This window comes from Schistocerca cancellata, chromosome 4 (genome assembly GCF_023864275.1).
Source record: "Schistocerca cancellata isolate TAMUIC-IGC-003103 chromosome 4, iqSchCanc2.1, whole genome shotgun sequence".
Lineage (NCBI taxonomy): Eukaryota > Metazoa > Arthropoda > Insecta > Orthoptera > Acrididae > Schistocerca > Schistocerca cancellata.
The window spans coordinates 427,119,290-427,138,224 of record NC_064629.1 but is presented as its reverse complement, the minus strand read 5'-3'; the positions used below and the strand labels follow the sequence as shown (position 1 = coordinate 427,138,224).

General features: G+C 42.4%; 1 protein-coding gene across 4 annotated transcripts in view; it reads right to left on the bottom strand.

The window, feature by feature from the left end:
- The window catches only part of LOC126183684 (zinc finger protein 84-like), a 294,009-nt gene extending 275,457 nt beyond the window's left edge, over positions 1–18,552 (bottom strand). For 3 of the 4 annotated variants that reach the window (XM_049925862.1, XM_049925863.1, XM_049925860.1), the window contains exons 1-3: positions 17,967–18,552; positions 17,468–17,608; positions 4,094–4,330 (exon numbers count right to left, since the gene is read on the bottom strand). In XM_049925862.1, coding sequence (XP_049781819.1) covers positions 4,094–4,330; positions 17,468–17,608; positions 17,967–18,086 — 498 coding nt within the window. In that variant the 5' untranslated portion in view covers positions 18,087–18,552. The remainder of the gene's footprint in view (positions 1–4,093; positions 4,331–17,467; positions 17,609–17,966) is intronic. The other variant, XM_049925861.1, reaches the window with a different exon arrangement.
- Positions 18,553–18,935: the final 383 nt, after the last annotated feature.

Sequence of the window (18,935 nt, the reverse complement as noted above, 5' to 3'; positions counted from 1 at the left end):
TTTAGCAACCCAGATCCCCAAGAGCTCAGTTTGTGCACAAAATCCAGCACCAGCAACACTTTTGCATTTATGGACAGCTATAGAGGTAGCATGGCTCAATATTCTGCAGCGGACCTGCAACAACTTGAGTACATGCCACATTGAGTTGCTGCACTTCACTCCGCAAAAGGAGGTCCGACATGATTATAGGAGGTATCCCACGACTCTTGTCACCTTCGTGTAATTTAAATAACAACAAAATCCGATGTAAGTCATTTCCTAACCTAAACATAATATGTATGTATTTCAGAAAAATGAAAGAGTAAGAAACCAGAGGATGCTACAACTGCGGTGAAACACGTTTGGGTGTTGGAGTGTTTTGTGTACATGCAAAAAGTTAATTATCCTTCTTCTGCTTCTTTTAAGCTAGAGTCATTTCCCTAGGCACATCTGTCACTGCAATTTTTCTCCTTCATGAATATGCTGGAGAAATAGGTTTACCAAATCCTTGACTTACCAATCACCACCAGCACTATGTACTTTTTTTTTTTTGTCATCAGATTCCTTTCCTCTCCGATTCTGCGCAGAACCTCCTCATTCCTTACCTTATCAGTCCACCTAATTTTCAACATCCGTCTATAGCACCACATCTCAAATGCTTCGATTCTCTTCTGTTCCAGTTTTCCCACAGTCCATGTTTTACTACCATACAATGCTGTACTTCAGACGTACATCCTCAGAAATTTCTTCCTCAAATTAAGGCCGGTATTTGATATTAGTAGACTTCTCTAGGCCAGAAATGCCTTTTTTGCCATAGCGAGCCTGCTTTTGATGTCCTCCTTGCTCCGTACGTCATTTGTTATTTTCCTGCCTAGGTAGCAGAATTCCTTAACTTCATTGACTTCGTGACCCTCAATCCTGATGTTAAGTTTCTCACTGTTCTCGTTTCTACTACTTCTCATTACCTTCGTCTTTCTCTGATTTACTCTCAAACCATACTGTGTACTTATTAGACTGTTCATTCCGTTCAGTAGATCATTTAATTGTTCTTCACTTTCACTCAGGATAGCAATGTCATCAGCGAATCTTATCACTGATATCCTTTCACCTTGTATTTTAATTCCACTCCTGAACCTTTCTTTTATTTCCATCATTGCTTCCTCGATGTACAGATTGAAGAGTAGGGGCGAAAGGCTACAGCCTTGTCTTACACCCTTCTTAATACAAGCACTTCGTTCTTGATCGTCCACTCTTATTATTCCCTCTTGGTTGTTGTACATATTGTATATGACCCATCTCTCCCTATAGCTTACCCCTACTTTTTTCAGAATCTCGAACAGCTTGCACCATTTTATATTGTTGAACACTTTTTCCAGGTCAACAAATCCTATGAAAGTGTCTTGATTTTTCTTTAGCCTTGCTTCCATTATTAGCCGTAATGTCAGAATTGCCTCTCTCGTCCCTTTACTTTTCCTAAAGCCAAACTGATCGTCACCTAGCGCATTCTCAATTTTCTTTTCCATTCTTCTGTATATTATTCTTGTAAGCAGCTTTGATGCATGAGCTGTTAAGCTGATTGTGCGATAATTCTCGCACTTGTCAGCTCTTGCCGTCTTCGGAATTGTGTGGATGATGCTTTTCAGAAAGTCAGATGGTATATCGCCAGACTCATATATTCTACACACCAACGTGAATAGTTGTTTTGTAGCCACTTCCCCCAATGATTTTAGAAATTCTGATGGAATGTTATCTATCCCTTCTGCCTTATTTGACCGTAAGTCCTCCAAAGCTCTTTTAAATTCCGATTCTAATACTGGATCCCCTATCTCCTCTAAATCGACTCCTGTACCTTCTTCTATCACATCAGACAAATCTTCACCCTCATAGAGGCTTTCAATGTATTATTTCCACCTATCTGCTCTCTCCCCTGCATTTAACAGTGGAATTCCCGTTGCACTCTTAATGTTACCACCGTTGCTTTTAATGTCACCAAAGGTTGTTTTGACTTTCCTGTATGCTGAGTCTGTCCTTCCGACAATCATATCTTTTTTGATGTCTTCACATTTTTCCTGCAGCCATTTCGTCTTAGCTTCACTGCACTTCCTATTTATTTCATTCCTCAGCGACTTGTATTTCTGTATTCCTGATTTTCCTGGAACATGTTTGTATTTCCTCCTTTCATCAATCAACTGAAGTATTTCTTCTGTTACCCATGGTTTCTTCGCAGCTACCTTCTTTGTACCTATGTTTTCCTTCCCAACTTCTGTGATGGCCCTTTTTAGAGATGTCCATTCCTCTTCAACTGTACTGCCTACTGCGCTATTCCTTATTGCTGTATCTATAGCGTTAGAGAACTTCAAATGTATCTCGTCATTCCTTAGTACTTCCGTATCCCACTTCTTTGCGTATTGATTCTTCCTGACTAATGTCTTGAACTTCAGCCTACTCTTCATCACTACTATATTGTGATCTGAGTCTATATCTGCTCCTGGGTACGCCTTACAATCCAGTATCTGATTTCGGAATCTCTGTCTGACCATGATGTAATCTAATTGAAATCTTCCCGTATCTCCCGGTCTTTTCCAAGTATACCTCCTCCTCTTGTGATTCTTGAACAGGGTATTCGCTATTACTAGCTGAAACTTGTTACAGAACTCAATTAGTCTTTCTCCTCTTTCATTCCTCATCCCAAGCCCATATTCTCCTGTAACCTTTTCTTCTACTCCTTCCCCTACAACTGCATTCCAGTCGCCCATGACTATTAGATTTTCGTTCCCCTTTACATACTGCATTACCCTTTCAATATCCTCATACACTTTCTCTATCTGTTCATCTTCAGCTTGCGACGTCGGCATGTATACCTGAACTATCGTTGTCGGTGTTGGTCTGCTGTCGATTCTGATTAGAACAACCCGGTCACTGAACTGTTCACAGTAACACACCCTCTGCCCTACCTTCCTATTCATAACGAATCCTACACCTGTTATACCATTTTCTGCTGCAGTTGATACTACTCGATACTCATCTGACCAGAAATCCTTGTCTTCCTTCCACTTCACTTCACTGACCCCTACTATATCTAGATTGAGCCTTTGCATTTCCCTTTTCATATTTTCTAGTTTCCCTACCACGTTCGAGCTTCTGACATTCTACGACCCGACTCTTAGAACGTTATCCTTTCGTAGATTATTCAATCTTTTTCTCATGGTAACCTCCCCCTTGGCAGTCCCCTTCTGGAGATCCGCATGGGGGACTATTCCGGAATCTTTTGCCAATGGAGAGATCATCATGACACTTCTTCAAATACAGGCCACATGTCCTGTGGATACACGTTACGTGTCTTTAATGCAGTGGTTTCCATTGCCTTCTGCATCCTCATGTCATTGATCATTGCTGATTCTTCCGCCTTTAGGTGCAATTTCCCACCCCTAGGACAAGAGAGTGCCCTGAACCTCTATCCGCTCCTCCGCCCTCTTTGACAAGGCCGTTGGCAGAATGAGGCTGACTTCTTATGCTGGAAGTCTTCGGCCGCCAATGCTGATTATCAAAATTTAGGCAGTGGCGGGGATCGAACCTGGGACCGAAGACGTTTTGATTATGAATCAAAGACGCTACCCCTAGACCACGGGTAGCACTATGTACTATTTTGACCAAAATTCTTGGTCTTGATTTTTCGTTACTTATCAATGTAAGAAAATCCTCAATACAAACTTCTGTCATTTCCGAGAGTACTGTCAGCTGTCACACAACAGATCTTTTGGACTGACTGTTTCAGTATATACTTTGTTTCAAACATGCATTTATTTGCTACTATATTAACTTCTTGCACCCAACAATGCCAGAAAGTTATAAGGTGATTGACAAATATTTGTAACTGCTCTAATTTTTCATTAAGATTACAGTATCTTCTTCAATTAATTTGTGCCGTCTGGCATTTGGAAGTCTGCAGCAGTCACTGTCACTCAACTGGAATGTGTTATCTTAATTTCAATGGTATATGTAGAACATGCACTGCACTTAATTCAGCTCTTCATATAAACATTCACCAATATTTCTTCATAACTCAATAATGTTTTCCCTATTAGAATGCGACATATAAAAAATTGATACTTGCCGGTTTCATTGGGTCAGTCCAACCACCAGATGTATTCGATTTTGTACAATCCCCAGGTGCATTAGGATCAATGACTGTGATAGCTATCACCTCAGGCCCCTTTTGCACCAAGAAAGTTTCAGGCCCCTCAGCAGGAGCAGCATTGTGATATCCAATCAGATTCTTGGCCAGCCTTGCATCAAGATTTACATCAGGATTTGTTTCATTCATCAACTTGTATACAGGGCCCACAAATTGCTGAAATTGTGAGATTTATTCAATTTACATGTTGTTAAGGTAAACAGCAACAAAATTAATGCAAGTTCCACACTGAGTTATCTTGAAGTTTATTTTCCAAAAAATATAATAAATCTAGCAAAATAAAATATCAAACTACACTCCCTAACTTATGTTCAACTCTTGAGTGATTGATCTTTAGTTCACTTTGTCACCTGTAAGCCAATCACGCTGATTTATATTCGTAGGTCCCAGCTGTCTCCATCCTTCAGACAATGACTATCCATAAGATTTAAATTCACAGGGTTCACTTTTCCAACTCCATGCACTTGAAGAAGTTTTGAAGATACAATCAGCAGACTTCCTAATCAACTGGATGTGGGTTTTAATTGATATAACTTGAGAAATTATAGTGTCCAATTTAACGAGCTAAAATGTGCATCATAAACACTGGTCTGGCCAACTCCCTGTCACTGAACTCCGAAATTAGCCAGAAGTAAGGACTTGTGGTCAGGTGAATAGAGGGTATAAATACAAAATCAAATAGAGGTAATGTAGGAGTAGGTTTAATAATGAATAAAAAATAGGAATGTGGATAAGCTACTATGAAAACCATAGTTAACACATTATTGCAGCCAAGTTGGACACAAATCCCACACCCACCACAGTAGTACAAGTTTATATGACAACTAGCTCCGCAGATGAGGAGGAGATAGAGGAATGTATGAGGAGACAAAAGAAATTATTCAGATAGTTCAGAGAGACGAAAATTTCATTAGTCATAGAGGACTGGAATTCGATAGTAGGAAAAGGAAGAGAAGGTAAAGTAGTAGGTGAATATGGATGGGGAGAAAGGAATGAAAGAGGAAGCTGCCTGGTAGAATTTTGCACAGAGCATAATTTAATTATAACTAACACTTAGTTTAGGAATCATGGAAGAAGGTTGTACCGTATTTACTCGAATCCAAGCCGCACTTTTTTTTTTGGTTTTTGTAATCCAAAAAACCGCCTGTGGCTTAGAATTGAGTGCAAAGCAAGGGGAAGTTCTGAAAAATGTTGGCGGGTGCCGCCACAACTAACTTCTGTCGTTGAATATATGTAGCGCTACACAGGCATGCTTTGTAGGCACAAAGATAAATACTGGCACCAAATCCTCTGCGTCAGCCCCGAGTTTCGACAACTGCATTTTCATATATTATCCAATGAAGTAAATACAAATTCTGTATTGTTCATCTTTGAATATAGCAGCATTTCAATGTACTACGAAAATCCGGACTGGCAAGACTGCTTGGGATGTTTGTCTATACGGCCAACTCTATGTTCTGAATTTTTTCCTACCTGTGAGAAGAGACGGTTGCTAATAGGAACTTTTATGAATTGTGAATCACATGCAGTATTCTCTTCACCATAAGAATAATACGAATATAAACATTTTCCCATGTATTGTTTCATGTTTGCTGCATCTCATTTAAATCCTGTCTGCCTAATAAACTACGAAACTAGAGTGAGACAACAGCAAACGCGGAAGAATATACATATCATGTCATGTTTATATTCATATTATTCTTATGCCTAATACTGATACAGTCAGAAATGAAGCACAGCAATTGACTAGATTTTTAAATCTAAGATGACTAATTTCTGTGCAGAATGTAATGTACTAAAGAGGCGCCTGCAAAGATTTTCAAATGGAGAAAAATTTTCACTAAACTCTCATTCAGAACATCTATCATACACAGTCTATTATTTGGTTCTTGTTGATCATTATCAAAGAAAGCATCAGTGTCTTTTATTTTATTTATTTTGAATTGTAAGCGGTGGTAGCGCGCACAAAAGCAAGCCATGCCGCGAGCGGCGACAGGCCGTAAACACTCATTATCAGAATGCGACAAGCAATGCATGACAGTACAGCAATGCATTTTCAGTTTAGAGTGACGTAAACACCTATAACAAAGGAAACGGCGCTTACCAGGTCAAAGAAAAATAAGCAATAAATTCAAACCAGACGAAGCACGTGAAAAAGGAAGGGTACTGGTATAAATACGGACGGAGCACCTGACGCATAGCAATGGCTACCTGGTAAAGCTTAACTGCTAAGCTTATGACTCGAACCAAACTACTGTAGCTGTACCGTCATTCATTCGACCTAAATTGTGTCTCATATTACGATGAACCAACTTTGTTTCGACTTGGAGATGCGGCCTAAAACTTTTCTCTCCCCTTGAATTTCGAGTCTCAAATTTCAGGTGCGGTTTAGATTCGGGAAAATTTTTTTCCCTCGATTTACAGTCTCATTTTTCAGGTGCGGCTTAGATTCGAGCAAAATAACTGATGATAGTCAAAGTAAGAAGGATATAAAGAGCAGACTGGCAATGGCAAGAAAAGCATTTGCTAATATCGAGTATAGATTTAAATGTTAGGAAGCCCTTTCTGAAAGTATTTGTATGGAGTGTTGCCATGTATGGAACTGAAACAAGGACGATAACAGTCTAGACAAGAAGACAATGTAAAATGCAGTGTTACAGAAGACTGCTATAGATTAGATGGGTAGATCATGTAACTAATGAGGAGGTACTGAATAGAATTAGGGAGAAGAGAAATTTGTGGCACGACCTGAACAGAAGAAGGGATCGGTTGGTAGGACACATTCTGAGACATCAAGGGATCACCAATTTAGCAACCGGGGTGAGGAGTGCGGAGGGTAAAAATCCTAAACTGAGACCAAGAGATGAATACACTAAGCAGATTCAGAAGGATGTATGTTGCAGTAGCTACTTGGAGATGAAGAGACTTGCACAAGATAGAGTAGGATGGAGATCTGCATCAATCCAGCCTTTGGACTGAAGACCACAACAACACATACATTACAATTACATTGAAACGGGTGCAGGAAGGATGGGCAATGTTCAGAATCAGCCCTTCCACAGAACAAAATGACATACAAAGGGTCCAGGAAAAGAAAGAGCAAAGTCCTTTTTTAAGTTTTCACTGGTATATACAAAAGTATACAGCAGACCCGATATTCTGTACTAATAGCAAGTGGGGAGAGAGAGAGAGAGAGAGAGAGAGAGAGAGATAGGGGGGGGGGCGCGAGAGAGAGATAGGGGGGGGGCGCGAGAGAGAGATAGGGGGGGGGCGCGAGAGAGAGATAGGGGGGGGGGCGCGAGAGAGAGATAGGGGGGGGGGCGCGAGAGAGAGATAGGGGGGGGGGGCGCGAGAGAGAGATAGGGGGGGGGGCGCGAGAGAGAGAGATAGGGGGGGGGGCGCGAGAGAGAGATAGGGGGGGGGCGAGAGAGAGATAGGGGGGGGGCGCGAGAGAGAGATAGGGGGGGGGCGCGAGAGAGAGATAGGGGGGGGGGGCGCGAGAGAGAGATAGGGGGGGGGCGCGAGAGAGAGATAGGGGGGGGGCGCGAGAGAGAGATAGGGGGGGGGGGCGCGAGAGAGAGATAGGGGGGGGCGCGAGAGAGAGATAGGGGGGGGGCGAGAGAGAGATAGGGGGGGGGCGCGAGAGAGAGATAGGGGGGGGGCGCGAGAGAGAGATAGGGGGGGCGCGAGAGAGAGATAGGGGGGGGCGCGAGAGAGAGATAGGGGGGGGGCGCGAGAGAGAGATAGGGGGGGGGCGCGAGAGAGAGATAGGGGGGGGGCGCGAGAGAGAGATAGGGGGGGGGCGCGAGAGAGAGATAGGGGGGGGGCGCGAGAGAGAGATAGGGGGGGGGAGGGAGAGAGAGATAGGGGGGGAGGGAGAGAGAGATAGGGGGGGCGCGAGAGAGAGATAGGGGGGGGGGCGCGAGAGAGAGATAGGGGGGGGGGGCGCGAGAGAGAGATAGGGGGGGGGCGCGAGAGAGAGATAGGGGGGGGGCGCGAGAGAGAGATAGGGGGGGGGCGCGAGAGAGAGATAGGGGGGGGGGGCGCGAGAGAGAGATAGGGGGGGGGGGCGCGAGAGAGAGTGATAGGGGGGGCGAGAGAGTGATAGGGGGGGGGCGCGAGAGAGAGTGATAGGGGGGGGCGAGAGAGAGAGAGATAGGGGGGGGGCGAGAGAGAGAGAGATAGGGGGGGGCGAGAGAGAGATAGGGGGGGGGGGCGCGAGAGAGAGATAGGGGGGGGGCGCGAGAGAGAGATGGGGGGGGGCGCGAGAGAGAGATAGGGGGGGGGCGCGAGAGAGAGATAGGGGGGGGGCGCGAGAGAGAGTGATAGGGGGGGGGGCGCGAGAGAGAGTGATAGGGGGGGGCGCGAGAGAGAGTGATAGGGGGGGGGCGCGAGAGAGAGTGATAGGGGGGGGGGCGAGAGAGAGAGTGATAGGGGGGGGGGCGAGAGAGAGAGAGATAGGGGGGGGGGGGGCGAGAGAGAGAGAGATAGGGGGGGGCGAGAGAGAGAGAGATAGGGGGGGGCGAGAGAGAGAGAGAGAGAGGGGGGGGGCGCGAGAGAGAGAGAGAGGGGGGGGGGCGCGAGAGAGAGAGAGAGAGATAGGGGGGCGCGAGAGAGAGAGATAGGGGGGGGCGCGAGAGAGAGAGATAGGGGGGGGGGGCGCGAGAGAGAGAGAGAGAGATAGGGGGGCGCGAGAGAGAGAGATAGGGGGGGGCGCGAGAGAGAGAGATAGGGGGGGGCGCGAGAGAGAGAGATAGGGGGGGGCGAGAGAGAGATAGGGGGGGGCGAGAGAGAGATAGGGGGGAGAGGAGAAGGGGGGGGAGAGGAGAAGGGGGGGAGAGGAGAAGGGGGGGAGAGGAGAAGGGGGGGAGAGGAGAAGGGGGGGAGAGGAGAAGGGGGGGAGAGGAGAAGGGGGGGAGAGGAGAAGGGGGGAGAGGAGAGAAGGGGGGAGAGGAGAGAAGGGGGGAGAGGAGAGAAGGGGGGAGAGGAGAGAAGGGGGGAGAGGAGAGAAGGGGGGAGAGGAGAGAAGGGGGGAGAGGAGAGAAGGGGGGAGAGGAGAGAAGGGGGGGGAGGAGAGAAGGGGGGGGAGGAGAGAAGGGGGGGAGGAGAGAAGGGGGGGAGGAGAGAAGGGGGGGAGGAGAGAAGGGGGGGAGGAGAGAAGGGGGGAGGAGAGAAGGGGGGAGGAGAGAAGGGGGGAGGAGAGAAGGGGGGAGGAGAGAAGGGGGGAGGAGAGAAGGGGGAGGAGAGAAGGGGGGAGGAGAGAAGGGGGGAGGAGAGAAGGGGGGAGGAGAGAAGGGGGGAGGAGAGAAGGGGGGAGGAGAGAAGGGGGGAGGAGAGAAGGGGGGAGGAGAGAAGGGGGGAGGAGAGAAGGGGGGAGGAGAGAAGGGGGGAGGAGAGAAGGGGGGAGGAGAGAAGGGGGGAGGAGAGAAGGGGGGAGGAGAGAAGGGGGGAGGAGAGAAGGGGGGAGGAGAGAAGGGGGGAGGAGAGAAGGGGGGAGGAGAGAAGGGGGGAGGAGAGAAGGGGGGAGGAGAGAAGGGGGGAGGAGAGAAGGGGGGAGGAGAGAAGGGGGGAGGAGAGAAGGGGGGAGGAGAGAAGGGGGGAGGAGAGAAGGGGGGAGGAGAGAAGGGGGGAGGAGAGAAGGGGGAGGAGAGAAGGGGGGAGGAGAGAAGGGGGGAGGAGAGAAGGGGGGAGGAGAGAAGGGGGGAGGAGAGAAGGGGGGAGGAGAGAAGGGGGGAGGAGAGAAGGGGGGAGGAGAGAAGGGGGGAGGAGAGAAGGGGGGAGGAGAGAAGGGGGGAGGAGAGAAGGGGGGAGGAGAGAAGGGGGGAGGAGAGAAGGGGGGAGGAGAGAAGGGGGGAGGAGAGAAGGGGGAGGAGAGAAGGGGGGAGGAGAGAAGGGGGGAGGAGAGAAGGGGGGAGAGAGAAGGGGGGAGAGAGAAGGGGGGAGAGAGAAGGGGGGAGAGAGAAGGGGGGAGAGAGAAGGGGGGAGAGAGAAGGGGGGAGAGAGAAGGGGGGAGAGAGAAGGGGGGAGAGAGAAGGGGGGAGAGAGAAGGGGGGAGAGAAGGGGGGAGAGAGCTATTATACAGTACATGAGCTTCGAAAAAAAGCTGAACAGGGAGACAGAGCTCAGGCCATATCAAACGGGGGAAAAAGGTTTAGTCCATAAAGTGCTGGTCTTTAAAGTAAATAACGATATAGGTTGCAGCCCAGACAAACAGTTGTCAAATATTTTTCTAATTACATTCATTCTTGGCACATTAAGCTAGGTGCGCAGGTCAGTATATAGTGCACTAACATAGCTGCAGTTTTGTGAAAATACTGATATGGAAGGTGCCTGTACTAGAAGTATGGAAGGTCACCAACTAAGGGGGAAGAAGTATGGTCTCTTATCTGAGGTAAACAAAAAGATTAATGTCTCATGAAATGGGAGAAAATTGACAACATGCTTGAAGATTTAACAATGCAACTTACAAGTACACAGTTTGAGGGCACTCCTGTCTACAACTCCTTGAAGTTTGTATTGGGAATTTCTAAACGCCCTGTACAGACACACACCTAACAGGAATTTTGGTATTTCCTTTGAGTATCACCACACATAAGTGTAGTACTATGACACATATACAGCCACAGTAAAATGGCTGGAAATGCAAAAACAAAAGTGCACTGAGCTAGCAGAAATAAGAGGTATTGAGACTGAACAGGAGAATTTAAAAACTTTAAATGCCTTTTCACAACTTGCAAGCTAACATGCTTCATGAAATGAGGGAGAAAACAAAGCTGAAAGAGCACAGAAAATAAGGCGATATATATGCATTTCGGCCATAATCTGCCTCTGCCTACAACTAGTTCTGCTTACACTACATGGCAACTACCTATGTATGCTTTCAACATCCACTGGTTATCAAATGCAGAGAATACGTTTTCATTTATCCTGAATGTGTTGATAAAAAAAGGTAGTTATGAATCATACATTTTGTTGCAATTGACATGGCTGTGAAAAATCTCAATATAAGAAAGAACTACATATTTATTCGATTTTTGCAGAATTTTCTTACAATAGAGAGAAAATTTGACACACAAAAGTAACATCCCAACAAGAGGACATTCTTATTTGGAATGGGATAAAAAAAATGGGACTTACAAAACCAGAAAGCTTACGAAGAAGTTCCCAAAGATTGGATAGATATGTTCACAACAGCTTGGTTAAAGATTTCTCCATTTAATGTTATTGAAGTTACATCTGAAACTTTTTTTTCTTAATGGCAGCATTCTTCAAGCTCTTCTACAAGTAGAGGTGTATCTTCAAAGATAGAACTTACCCAAGGCTTGTCAGATTCAGGAAAACTTGTTATGGATCACGGGAGACTGCTGCTTTAAAATCAGCTCGTCCAGCTGAAGAATCCAACGCATTACAGTTTCGATTTGCCCGAGTTTTCTTACACCAGTAAGATTGTGATGTGATCTCCAAACCTTACCTAACTTTTACTATGGTATAGCACCACATTCTGAAATGTTCTAGTTCACATTTTAAGACTTACTATCCATCGCTTGTGAGACATACCAGGTTTTGAAGGGGGAGGGGAATAATGTGGGTTAGAAGCACAAGAATATTCTGACAGTCTTCCAAGTGTTTTAAAGCTCTCACAATAGACAATCTTGTACTACTTTTTAAATATAGTTTGATTATTGTTTCAGGTGATAAAGGAAAAAAACAATGCTTTCGCTACCTTCGATTCAAGGACTTAGCCCCATCTCTCATTGAATAATGTACTCTTACTCCACTTCTACACAAGTAGCAATGAAAGTTTGAATGAATATGCAATAATATTGTTATATATTAATAGAATATTACTTAAGGTTTCCAATTTTGCAAAATAAATGTCAATCTTATGGAACTGTAAGATGTAGAAAAGATTTTAACAGAAATATTAAAGTTCTGCAATTTTTTTAAAACCTGGACTAGCTCATTCTTATCCTGGACCCTTCATATGTAAGTTACAGGATATTACTTCTGGTACTTAGGAAACGCTAAAATCACATTTTGTTTCCAGAAGATACACAGTCTGTGTAAAAATGCAGATTAAAGTAACGAAGTCCAACAATACAAGACTTAAGGGCACTAAGATCTAAGCAACATTAATCAACAGTCAGTATTGAATGCTTTCCTAACTTACATTTTGTATTTAATCAGGCACTTGTACTTTCTTACTCAAAATCCGAAGTTCTGGTCTTCACATGTACTACAGAGGTGAGCAGATGGTGGTAAAAGACATTAGATCTCAACTCTTTCAATAGAGAGAGAGAGAGAGAGAGAGAGAGAGAGAGAGAGAGAGAGAGAGAGAGAGAGAGAGTCAAATGGATAAAACAAAGTAATGTGGACAGGAGAGATGGTAGGCTATGGCCTAACTGAAGGATTCATCCTAGAATTTTCCTGAAGGAAAACCTCAGAAAACCTACATCAGGATGGTCAAATGAGAATCCATCCTCCTGAATTTGAGGCAGTCTTAGCAACCCCACCACCTCATTTGGTTGTAACGAAACTACAATTCTCTTTCATTTATACACACTTAGAACCTATGCATTGCTCACACTCAACTGAATTAAAACATGCCAATGCTTCTCCCTATGATTTACATTGACGGCATCCCACAACTTCAAATGCATATGATACACCAAAACAACACAAATTTATTGAATGCTGACCAAAAGCAAGTGTAAAAAAAATTCTGTGCAATTCTGGGCCGTTTTAAAAAGAATAAACTAGTTGCGTGTTGATTTGTTACTATGGCTGAAGCTATTTCATCAGCAGCTATGGTTATGACCAGTGTTCTTTATAGTTAACAAGTAGGCTACTTTTTTATTGATTATCCTGCAGAAGGTGAGAAACTGACTTGTGACTACCACCAAATTCTTCTGGACCTGGTGGATGGAAAAAAAAGTACTGAAGATGAAAAATCATCCTTCACACTTGAAAATATCAGAAATTTGAAAAGAACTATGGAAGATCGCAGTTTCATATCAACAGCGTAATTGGAGGCAGAGCACTTCATCTGAATGGACATGAATGGGGAACAAAACCAGCATTTTCCTTTCACAATATACATCCCGGTATTTAACTTCATAATCACTTTACATCTCAGAATGTATATCAATCAATCAATTTCCTTTTTTAGTGAAGTTATGCCACAAATTTCTTTTCTCCCCAAGTCAAGTTAGTACTTCCTAATTAGTTACGTGAGCAAATCATCTAATCTTCAGCATTCTTCTATAACATCACATTTCAAATGTTTCTATTTTCTTTTTGTTCGAACTGCTTATGTCTATGTTTCACTCCTGTACAAGCCTACTCTCTAAATATCTTTGGGAAATACTTCCCAAGCACTAACATTTACAGTTTATGTTAACAAATTTCCATTCTTCAGGTATGCTTTTCTTTCCAGTGGCAGTCTACATTTTATATCTTCTCTAATACAGCCATCATCAGTGCTTCCATTACACATGTTTTGCTTTTCTGGGTGTTTATCTCATATCCTCCTCCTAAGACACTGTCAATTCCATTCAACTGTTCCTCCAAGTCCTTTACTGTCTCTGACAGAACTACAAGTTCAATGGCTAATTTTGAAGCTTTTTATTTCGTCTCCCTGGTCTTCAATTCATTCTCCACATTTTTCTTTGGTTTCTTTTACTGTATGCTTTATGTACAAATTGAACAACATCAGAGAGAAGCTACAATCCTGTTTCTCCCTTCTCAAACACTGCTTCCCTAGTCATTCCCCTCAACTCTTCTAACTTCTGTCTGGTTTCTGTACAAGCTATGTATAACCTGTTGCTCCCTGTATTTTATACCTGTTGCTTCCTGTATTTTATCCCTGCTGCCTTCAGAATTTCGAAGAGAGTATTTCAGTCAATAATGTCCAAAGCCATGTCAAAGGCTTCAAATGCCATAAACACACACTTGCCTTTCTTTGATCTGTCTTCTAAGGCAAGTCTTAGGGTCAGTACTGCCTACATATCTTGAGAATCCAAACTGGAATAAGGTGATTGATGGCACATAATGTCTCATCACTATTCTGAGTTTAAATTCTCATTTGTCATAACGGGGATAAAGATTCATTTTATAGGCAGGCAGACGGGAAGGTGATAAGAGGCACAGCAGTGTGGTCATGGTCCTAATGTTACCTCCAGGTGTGCAGTGTCAAGTGCAATAGGACTAAATTAACAGTGCATAATTTTTTCTTTATGCTTCTATTCCAAACACGTATGTAATCTGTTAGGTAAAGTGACTGGGACAGTGCATTTATTAATACATAGGCCTCAAATTTGAGATGATAGAGGCTCATGCTCTACCAGCCATTCTGATTTAGGTTCACCTAAATCACTTCAAGAATGCTTAGGTTGGTTGACCACCTGTCCTGTCCTCTCCTCATTACACAAATTTCTGTGTACTGGGTATGCAAGGAGGAATGACCCATATTCAGGGGAATGACACAAACAATCATCTGAAGCAAAAACATCTAGTAAACACTTGATCTAAAATACATACCTTAAGAGCTATGAGAACTTGTTCAGAAGAGAGAGGTTTCATAGTAACGATGATGACTCAGTGCTCACAGCTGTTAAGGTATGCATTTTAGAGCCCATGTTTACTAGACTTTTTTTGCTTTGCATGATCATTGCTGTCATATCACTGAGCACTAACCATTCCTCATGGGACACCCTACATACGATTCCTGTTTTTCTTCTAGTAATCCAACACATCCTCTGTCATTATAAAGTGGTGTTAGACAAATAAATTACTGACACTGGTGTGTGTATCAAATAATTTGTGTTACATTTTAACATCTTACAGTAGGCAAGATACTGTAAGACGAAATTTTAAAATGGTCATGACAAATACCTGAATACTTCAAAAACTGCCACATGAAATATGCTATCAAATCCCATATGTGTGACCATGATCATCTATTCAACACACATCTTGAGAGACTTCCCCTGATAATAAAGGCAGTAGAGTCAACCTGTTGGTAGCATTAATTTTTTTTACCATAATTTACACAACAAACATGTAATTCCAATTGGATCCCTATTAAATTTCTCTGAATCGACTATTGGTTGGAGGAAATAAAGAAAACATGGAGAAAAAGCCTACATGTCTAAAAGAAGCGCATGAAACATAATTCACTACAGAGGCACCTAATAACAAGGGTGTAACCTTGAAATACGTATGGGACTTATCAGTAGGGAGACTTGTTCCTCCCATTACTTTAGCCATTAAAGGGCATTAAAAATGTCTGCTGTTGTCATTAGGCTATTGTTTCTTTCCCTACATTTTTCAGTGTTGTAATTTGCAGCTGTGAGTTTAACTGTTGTTGCTATCTAGTAAGAAGGAAACTAAGGTTTTTCACTGAACTGACTTTTATTTTGGTTGTTGAGTGGTTTTTGGGTTTTAGGCATATTGTTCTTTAACTCTGATGTATTTACAGATGACTAATTTTTGTCTGCACATACAGCAGACCACTTACAATCTGTGGAAGTCAGTGATTCTCCAAAAGTGTTTCAGTATCAACACCTTCATCTTACAGAATTAGACCTAGCCTTACTGCATACAGGTCCTTTGAAAACATAAGCCCACACCTCAAGGCAGCAACTCGCACTACAACTAGACGAGGAAGGAAACAAGTGTCCACAGCAATCCTAACAAACAGTCCAGTACAATATAAACTTGAGGAAGCACTCAGAGCAAGAAATGCACAAAGACAAACTTGTGGGAAGATGTAAGAGACTGAATTTATAAAACAAGAAACAAAAGAATATGCCTAAAATACAAACTTCTGAAAGTGAAGAACTGTTTTCATGTGTCTGGTAAGGACTTTGGGAGTTTGAGTAGTAGGGATTCTGCTGAAATTTTGAATGATGAACCAGGCACTGGAAAGTGGATAATTGCTACCTTTTAAAAAAAAAAAAAAAAAAAAAAACACTGTGTGCAAGAGATTACCAATGTTCCTGATGAAGAGAATTTCACCGCAAAATGTGCGAGACAGAGAGCTAACGGTTCAAGTGGCCAGAAGCTGAAGATATGTGTGACACTGAAAGAAACCAAATTCTATGAGTGATTCTTATTTACAGTATTTTCTTCAAAGAATGACGGAGCTGCCAGTTTCACTTTTAACAGTGTCAAATGCAAGGGCTTAATATTCAATAATTAGTATGTTCATCTACAATTTTGTCATTTTAAATATTTCAAACACAGGCAACCATTATTGATCACCGCATGAAGTATACTTTTTCTTTGTATGAATGTACTTTATCTTATATATGATCTCAGATCACTGAACTCCATGACTTTTTGGAGATCTCTTAACATGTTTTGTACGCTACACACTGCACTTCAATGCCTCTAAAGACCATGGATAAAGTTGTTTCTTAAGGTTCTTACATTTATTACTTTTATTAGTGAGCCTCAGTTCCATCTTTTACATCTTACTGACAAAATAAAATTGCTTTGAATACTGAATTACTTCTTTTATTTATTACAATAAAGTGGCGAATCATGTCTCTCATTAAAGGGATGCCATGTCACAACATTGCGAGACTTCATCCATTCTGCAAAACTTCAGTTTTTAATTTTTTATGATACTAAATGGCAAAGGACTGAAATAAAACTAGGGGCAGAAATAGTTAAAAATGAATATTTATTACAAATTTAACTTTTTTTAAAGTTTATACCTGCCATTTTAAAAAATAAAATGTAAAAAATGGATCAAGTCTCACCTCTCTCCCCAAGTGGCAACAAAAAATAAATTAAACAACTGCTAAGTTAATGTTGATGGCTACAGTTCACCAAAAGTGAACATGTCTGCCCCAAGATACTCAATGCACACTACGCTAACGATTTCATTATATGCATTCCCAAACATTGCTCTAAATAAAAGTACACAGATAACGGTACAACACACTTTAAATGGCTAGGGGTGACTAGAGACCAATTTATGTAAAAGTAAATTACATGTGCCAGAGATTTTACACATTAAAAATACCAATAAGCAATTCATTGTTGGCATGGTAATTCTGTAGGCCTATATACATACAGCTTAACATCGAAACAAAAGATGGAGACAGCATATAGCTTCCTATGAAAAGAATAACTGCAGTGATAAAAAGCATCTGTAAGAGCTAATGATACCAACAGTTTTACAAAATTATAAAAGTGATAACTCTGTACTTAACACTTCATGATGCAACAATTATGCTACTGGGTTTGAACAACTTCTACAACAAAAAATTCAGTTTTACATACACGATGATGTGTCGCTCTAGCTTTCAGCTTTCGAAGTGTCCAGTCTGATGCCCGACATTTTTCCTTGAAGTTATACATAACATCCAAGAGCGAGGCACATTCCTTACAAATTTCAGATGGCAATCCATCACCTTCCACAGCCTACAAGTTGTAATGTTATTAAGTCAACAAAGGTTTACAACTAATTAATACATTAAATAATTATCAAAGGAAAAACTAATTATTACAAATGACAAGTTACTCAGCTATATGCACACCTACAGGTATTAAACATTGTTTCTTGCAGCAGTATAGCATCACTAAAACAACTACTTTTGACAATATGGATATCATTCTGCCAGCAAAGACCTAATATTATACTTTGCAGACAACCCTTACATTAAACAACACAGGCATGCTAGTTAAGGACATTCAGCTATCTCTTGTAACCCTTATGAAAACATTTACGAGAAACATTATTGATTAAAAAATATAAACAAAAGAACTGTCTAATACTGACCTCTATGGCAACACATGCTGATATTTTATTTGCAACGGTACGGTCAAATTCGTCAGCGGTTTCGAAGATGGAAATCAAATCTTCTGCTCTGCTCATGCACAGCCGACAGATTTTCTCCATTATGTTTAGTTATGGTACACCCAATGTTAGAAGATTTCACTTTTTCTATGGCTTTAGGTCTCTCAGCAATAAAAACATTAGGTAAAAGTGATAATCTTAGTATCAGGTTGCGAGACAGCTAACACTTTATTACCGACAGCACACTCACGTTTACTAAATAATTTAGCGTATACTAATGATATAACTATTTGCTTCATAACTAAACAAACGGTCGATCTAAAGACAAACGGGTTGAGGCCAAATCAAATGAAACATAAGGCCTTGGTAATCGACGGCGTACCGCTCACTTCCATCTTAAACGAGGGCAATTTTTGGTGATTACAGCACTAATCATTCACGATTATTTACATTTTAGCGAGAAACACTTCGTAGTCTCTGCAACAAACACATCCTATCCGAACCACCCGCTGAAACACCAACACTTCTGGTCCCCTCTACCTAGCATTGCGGCACCGCCGAGAAACACGACTCGTCTCAAACAAGTGAGTCAAAAAGCTACAGCACCAGTAGAGCCAACATCATGAAGTCTATTTACCTTTATCAAGATATATCCCTCTATTTCAGAGTATCGATATTCTCCTGCGCCAATGCGACGAGCTGATTGGAACTTCAATAAAATTCTCTAGCATAATATAATAAAGTAATAACGGAATTAGTTGGCAGACCGTGAAAAAATAAAGGTGTGTATTGTTGTGGAAAGCAACTATAATTAGTACCAAAATTTCACAAAAAAGAGACAATTTCAAAATGCATAGGTCAAACAGCATGCAGCAAATGCAATAAAAATCTTTAGAAATACAAGGAGGAGGGGAGGTAACACAAAACGGGGGGTAACACAAGCCGCTTGTT